A 7,775-nucleotide genomic window follows, 5' to 3' on the forward strand; every position below is an offset into this window, starting at 1 on the left:
CAGTGGATTCTGTAAGAGAGTTGTTTTTATATTTTACTTAAACACGTTTCAATAGTTGTGATTTGATATAGCCAATCAATTAATTACTTTATTCACTAAGTTAATTGAAACAAAATGTTAAAAATAGTTTAAATAAAGCTCATAAATGTATAAAATGTTGGTATTCATAGAAATGCCAGCTTCAAATTTACAAAAGTATTTATATTGATGTTGAAATTTAGATAACTTACCCGTCATAGATATATGTTTTTAAGATAACAATGACCTAAAGTATGATTATTAGAGGCCATTACCTATTGGGTAAATATAAATGAAATATTACCAAATAAAAAAAAAAGGAGAGTTAATGTAGTTTGAGGAAATGAAAAATTAAAAACCCAAATAGTAAAGATTGAAGAAATTGGACAAGTTGTGGACAACTTGATTTAAAATTGTTTATATATATAGATATGTATGTATGGATTGAAATGGAAATAATAACAATAATAATAAAGAAAGAAGCATGCAATCTTTTATTGTATTGATATGAGAGATGGAAGCCACGAATCAAAGCCAAACCATTTTCACTTCCTCCCGTGGCGCCATGTGTCACCCTTACTATTTGTTTATCATATTTCGCTTACTCTCTCCCACTATCTTACCTTAACTTTACAGCTACTAAATTATATCATATCATTTTCTCTTCTCTTCTTTCTTTTTTATTCATTTTATGTTACTCAATTAAGTTCTAAGGAAAGGTATAAAACACCATTATTATTTGGAACAACATTTATGGTTTAAGGTATGTTATTCGAACTAACTAAAGTTTATGTTGAAAATCATATAGTCTAGAGATTATCTACAAATTGATTGTGAATCATGAAAATAAAATTAGCATTTACCACCTTCACTACCTTTTATTTGAAAAAATATGATGTGAAACATTATAAGCACATCATTAAACTTTCACACTTTTCATAAGAGAATCAAGTTTGAGTCTCAATCAAAATTTTCTTCGAGAATCAACTAATTTAATCTTCACTTTTCTAAAATTTACGTACATTCGAAGAAGTCTACACGATATAAAAATAATTATAAAAAATAATAAAAAGTATCTAAATAGATCGGTTTATAAAAATTTAAGAATTTAATTGATACAAATTTATAAGTTTCAAACTATTTATATTTTGTCAAATCAAATCGGAACGAAGTGTAACCTTAATAATAATTATAAAAAAAACCTTAAAATTATAAATTATGTTTTTAATATATATGTATAAATGATTTGAAGTATTTAAAACGAGGAAATTAAAGAAAATTGTATTGAATTTTATGTCAAAGTGAAACTACAAACTTATGTCAAAAATGTATATGCTAAATTGACGAGTTTATAATTAATCAAGAGAAGAAAAATGAAGAATGTAAAGAGACTAAATGGTAATTAAACTTTATATATTTATTTATAATATGAAAAATGTAATTGGTATCTCAATATTTAAAAATAAAAAATTATTGAAGGGATTGGGAAACAAAGTCAACGAAAGCAGCTAGCAAAGGGTTAGTAAAGTAGTTTGCACAAAAGTCCCAAACCCTTTAATCCCCAACACATGATGGGGATGGAAAATTGCTCCCATTCACAGCAATTTTAAATATCTTTCCTTTACTAAAATCCGATTAATATATGTTTTATTGATGTGTCTGATACCATATTACAATATTTAAAACGATAAGAGTTAGATATCGAATATAATCTTCGTCACTAAAAGAAGAATATATCATGTCAATTATGATTGAGTTATAGTCGACAAGTAACATTTTCAAGGTTTGACTTGTAATTGTTGTATACAATTCAAGTACCATGTAGACTTTCTTTTACAAAAGCATGTTAATTAATTCAATGGTGTTTCTTCAAAAGAGATTTTGATCTAGTTATTGTTTGATGTTAGTTTTTCCAACATAACAGGAAGGGTATGGACCATCTCTCTTTCTGGACTGCAATTTTCCAGTCTCCTTTGGTCCCGACTAGTTAATCACTACAGTTGCGATGGGGCAAAATGAAGAAAAGCTTTGCATGTATGTAGAGTCAAAATCTCAACTCTTAGAAGAAGAATTATTATCTTCAACTCATCTATTGCTATTATGTGGACTTTTTGGTGTGAGAAGATACTCACAACCATCCCCACAAATTAATTATGAGAAGATACATGTAACATATTTTGGGCTTTCCTCTAGTCTTTTTGTAATGATTTGTTCCTTGTATTCTATGATCAATATATTTCATAAATTAGAATATTATGAAAGTGTTAGGTAATTTGTGTAAACCTAGTAGGTTGGGTTAATCCAATGCATCTATTGACACACACTTTGTATCTTTTTTCAAAAACTGTGGAACCCCTCCCTAACATTACAACCACTCCAACTTTTTTCTAGTTTTAATATTTGAACTTTTACTTATCCAATTTAATATTTTTACCATATTCGAATTTTCTGTAGAGTGCAAGAAATTAACATGATTTAGCATTTTTTTCCTTTTATTTATCTTAAATAAACGCAAATTCAAATATAAAACTAATATAAATTTTGGATTCAGAGATATTTGAGATATTTGCATTTGAATACTCAATAATTAGACCAAACATAAGGCAAGTCACGTGGCCCTTTTCCATTGGAAATACAGAAGAATCTATTTTAGTATAACATTCATTTTTGAATAAATATAATAGTCATTACAAAGTCAAACCTGAGAGAAAGAGAGAATTTAAATTCCCTAATATATATATATATATATGTATAAATACATAATAACTAAATTAAAAATTGTTGTATGTGAAATATTCAAAAGGGTTTTATAGGGTTAGATGAGATGAGTTATTTGCAACCTTTGAAGTCAACACGTCATCGTCATGTTTGGCTGTCTTCTTCATTATTCCACTCATTAATACTATATATATATTAACCAAATATTCACTGCATCAACCAACCCCTTCTTTCCATTCTTCCTTTTCAACTTTTTTTTCTCTACTTAATATCATTTCTAATCTTTTCTCTTCTTTTTATTTTAACCACACACTATATATCAATTTTTTTAACCTATATAAACACACACATATAGTAAGTTAAACGTAGATCTTTGGATATTTATTGGTTGAGTAGAATTCTAGAAGGTTTAACTAATGGAATAAAACATTTAAAAGAAGATGAGAATAATATAAGAAAATACATCAAATAAATACAAATGCAAGTTGAATCAAGTTCAAATGAATTCACTTGTATATATATAGTTTTAAAAAGTCGTTAAGACTCGATTTATGAATCAACCTCTTTATAGATTATGTGAATAGAAAAAGATGGAAGAAGTTGAGGTTACCATGTCCCACTGGGTATTTGAAAATTAAGGTCATGAAGGGTATATATAATAAATAAGTCAAACTCACAAAAGAACAAGGAAAGGAAAAAAAAAAAAAAAAAAACTCATAATTGAATGACTATGGATATCTAAATATTCAAAAGGAAAATAGGAACAATGGATACTACATATGTCATTACCAAGTCGTAAAACAAACTTTTATTATGATATTTATTAGCCTTGCGGCATTTTTATGGTTACAGAAGAAAAAAAAAATGGTATGTAAAAGTAAATACATCAATCATTCCTTGAGGACTTTTCCTCTTCATCTCATGAAAATTTGTAAGCTTTAAAAAAAGAAAGAATAAACCTCAAAAAGATTAGAACCGTTGATATATATTTTCTTTTTATGGAGATATTGTTGTGGGTGAATTGGGGTTTTAAAGTATATCCAAATCTATAACTAATAATGACTCTCTTGTGAGTCAGAAACTGTCCCCTTTTGCCCAAAATTCAAGGTGCCTTTTCCTCTTTTCCTCTTAACAAAAAACACAGAGCATTTCCACTGTTTTTCTCTTTTCTTTTTCTCTCATTTTAATCACTCATTTTCCTCTTCCTCTTCTTCTTCTTCTTCTTTTTTTAATTTAGAAACTCAAAATCTTGGAAAATTCTTGTTTTTTTTTGGGGGGGTTTATTTCTGTCCTTTTGTATTTACTTCTTGAGAGAGATTCTAATTGGAAGGCCATTGAGAGGAAGTGCAAAAGGACCATATTGAATCCCTTCTTGTTCACCAACTACATTCCACCTACATTAATTTCAAGTTCAAGAAAACAAATTAATCACTATAATTAATATAAAAATATGTATGTATGTATATATATATATATTGTTTCAATGGTAAAAAAGAAATGAAGGTACCTAAATTTAGTGGTTAAATGATGGAGTAGAACCAACATTTCCAGCTTGGCTAATTCATTTCCTGGACAAGAGTGGGTCCCATTGCCAAATGGCATGTATGTATTGGGTTTCTGAGAAACCTGTTCCAATCATATCAAAACAATCATTGAATTTTTGGCCTTACCAAAATTGTATACAATATGGGAAATTTCTTTTTTATATATTAAATAATAAAGTCCAACAATTTCCATCAGAATCATTTGTTTGTGTTTTCTAAATGAAGTAACTAAAAGCAATAATTAATATATATTGTCCTTTTTTTTCTTTTTTTACCTCAAATCTTGATGGATCAAATTTTTCAGGTTGAGGGAAAATTTCTGGGCTGTGATGAATGTTTCTGAATAAAGGCAAAACTTTCCATCCTTTTGGAATTAAATATCCTGCAAATTAAGAAATTTAGAAGGAAAAAAGGTTAAGTAAAGAAAAGGGTTTTTAATTTGGTTCATAATTTAAATTTAACTTTTTTGGGTTTTCTTTTACTTACCATCAAATTCAACATCTTCCACTGCTTCTCTAAAAGTAAACGATAGAACTGAAGCCACTCTTAGAGTTTCTTGAATTACTCTTGAAGTTATTGGCATATTTTTGGTGTCAGCCCAGGTGAGATTGTCATCTCCATTTTCTTTTGATTTCACTATTGATTCTTGTTCAGCCTACATGCCCAAAACACAGAGGAGAGTCAAATTTCTTAACTTTTTTGAAAGAATGAAGTGGGAATTGGTTATGAAGTTTAGAGATGATTCTTACTGTTACAGCTTGAAGAATACTTGGGTTCTCTCCTAGGTATTTCACGATCCATGTTAGAACACTCGCGGTGGTGTCGCGGGCAGCGAAGATGAGACCTATGACGTTATCGGCGATTTGTTTGTCGGTGAGGCCTTCTTTTTCGCCCATGAAAGATCCAAGGAGGTCGTCGTACTCCCGCTTCGTTTCCCTTCTTGTCGAGAGGATTTTGTTTAGTATTTCTGCTAGCTCTTTCCTTGCTTTCATGGCCTTGTGGAAGAGTGTTCCGGGGAGGTTAATCGGCATCGAATTGTAGCCATTTTCAAGAATGTAGTAGCATCGCTTGAGGTCTTCGAAGTAAAGAGCTTCGTCTTTTCCGAATATCGAAAGTAACGAAACCTCGAATGCGAACTAAAGAAGAATAGAAAGAAAGATCAGCTAAACACACCAATTACTCTAAATGGGGATAAGGAAAACAGAGTTTTTTTTTTTTTTTTTAATCTAACATAAACAGAGATGCTCTGTTTTTAAACGTACCATCTTCATTTCTTGAAAGGTATTAATCAATTGTCCATCCCATGATTGAACGGTGTTTTTAGCAATGGATTCGATACTCGGAACGATGTTCCGAATCGCCTCAGGCATGAAAGTTCGAAGAACAAGACGTCTCAATTTGGCATGGTAATCACCTTGATGAAAAAAGATAGCATTTTTTCCCAACATCCTCTCTTTACTAGCTGGAAATGTAGGCTTAAAGAGATGAGCTTTAGTCACCAATACAAACTTAACAGCTTCAGGACTAGAAAGCATCACACAAGGATAACCCAATATATGTGACTTAAAAATTGGACCATATCTGCAAAAAAAAAATCAAAACAACACAAAATTCATCAAAAACCCCCTTCAATTTTTTTTTTTTTTTAAAAAAACCCAGAGTTGAAAAAAAAAAAAGCGACCTCTTCTTTTTGGAAGCGAAGAAGACATTGGGATCTTGAGAGTAGAGTTGGAGGGTCTCACCCAAATAGGGCCAACCCATGGAACCAGGGGGAAGGGGAAGTTTCCGGCGAGAGGGAGCAGAGAATTTGAAAAGATAATGGAAGAAAAGAAGGAAGAAGAAGGCTAGGAGGGAGACGAAGACGTACATGGTTAGAAGTAGTAGGAGTTGTTTTGAAGGAAGAAAAAAATGGGAGAGGAAAAATATAAGGAGGATGAAGAAAGAAAGTTTTAAGAAAGGGGTATATATAGTGTTTTGTGGAATGAGTTAAAAAGAAAAGGAAAGAAGGAAGGAGGAGAGAAGGGGAGGAAACAGAGAAAACAGAGGAAAGAGGTTTTCAATACAGCTCAAGGCGCACACACACGGAATCTCCTTCCAGCTCATACACTTCTCTCTCTCTCTCAACTCTTTCTACTTCTAACAATTCCCTTTCTCTCTTCTTCTTCTTCTTCTTCTTCTTCTTTTTTTTTATTTTATTTTATTTTATTTTACCAAAAGGAATGAACTAGTCGGACGTTGATTCGAAAATATGTTAAGTAGATGGATAGATAGTGGTGATATGGGTGACAATCTCCCATGTCTCAGGCTTCCAGTTTCGCTTACAAACAATATGGAAAAATTACAAAAACCATCTTTATCAACTATAATCTTTGTTATAACCACACCAATAAAAAAAAACATCCATTACTTCCTCTAGTTAGTTAAATTTTAGTATTTACCCTTGTTAGGAAATTATATTAAATTTCATAAATATTAAGGTATGAATAGTATAATTAGGACGAAAAATATATAGAAAAGAAAAAAAAATAAAGAAGAAGAAGAAGAAGAGTATAGTGTTTTAATTATGGGAAGAGAGAAGGAGAGAAGGAGAGAAGGAAAGGAAGTTAGAGAGCACGTGTCCGAAGGCAAAAGGGCTACAAAAATAGCGTGTGGGGATCCTCAAATATTTTAATTTGGTTAGATAAAGAGTGGCGCTACTGATTAGGAGAGGTTACAATTTGTAATCTACATTCATTTTCTTATATAAATTAAATGTCCTTTGGCTCAGACAAAAGGGGACTTTGTATTATAAATATTCAACAAACTTTACTATTTTTTATTTTTATTATTACTTTTCTATACACTCACTAATCATACTCTTATTAACCTTATTCTTCATCACCTCTTCACCTTCTTTTCTATTCATTCTACACTCTCTCACCAACCTTTCAATCCACTTTCCACTTTCATATATTTTCTTTTTCATTTATTCTGACTATATTTATAACATATACATAAGTTAAATATGAGTATATAATCCTTTTATATTCTACAATACGTATATATACATATACAGCTTATGCAATCTATCTACGTGTCTTTAATGAATAGTTTTTTTAATTGACAAATCTTTTCTTTTACTTTAAAAAAGAATCGATGGAATACACGCTAGTTTTATTTAAAAAGTTTCATAAAATTATAAATATAGACAAAATGTTTCACAAGAATAGGAGAGAAGGAGATATAGGTCATGTGTTGGAAGTAGTCATATAATTAACATTTTTTTAAAGCAATACTAACAAAGTCATCTTTTGTGTGGGATTTGTTAATTGTTTCACAATCTCCTCATGAACTTTTTAATCCTATCAACTTCAACCGAAAAAAAAAAAAATCTTAGATGTGTGTGAGAGATAGTTAGATCATGCAACCAATTTTCTCTCTTTTTCTTTGAAATTGTATACAATTCTTGGATGTAAAGTATTTTAAAAAGCATAACTAATTTAACAATTCCGTTTA

General features: G+C 30.1%; 1 protein-coding gene across 1 annotated transcript; it reads right to left on the reverse strand.

The window, feature by feature from the left end:
* Positions 1-3,516: 3,516 nt before the first annotated feature.
* CYP707A1 (abscisic acid 8'-hydroxylase CYP707A2) lies at positions 3,517-6,465 on the reverse strand. The gene is made up of 7 exons (XM_004150496.3): positions 5,962-6,465; positions 5,543-5,861; positions 5,030-5,416; positions 4,767-4,935; positions 4,556-4,662; positions 4,244-4,362; positions 3,517-4,130 (listed from the first exon to the last, which is right to left on the reverse strand). Exons 1-7 carry the CDS (start codon positions 6,147-6,149, stop codon positions 4,037-4,039), a joined length of 1,383 nt encoding a protein of 460 aa, XP_004150544.2. The 5' UTR covers positions 6,150-6,465; the 3' UTR covers positions 3,517-4,036.
* Positions 6,466-7,775: the final 1,310 nt, after the last annotated feature.

This window comes from Cucumis sativus, chromosome 4, assembly GCF_000004075.3.
Source record: "Cucumis sativus cultivar 9930 chromosome 4, Cucumber_9930_V3, whole genome shotgun sequence".
Taxonomy (NCBI): domain Eukaryota; kingdom Viridiplantae; phylum Streptophyta; class Magnoliopsida; order Cucurbitales; family Cucurbitaceae; genus Cucumis; species Cucumis sativus.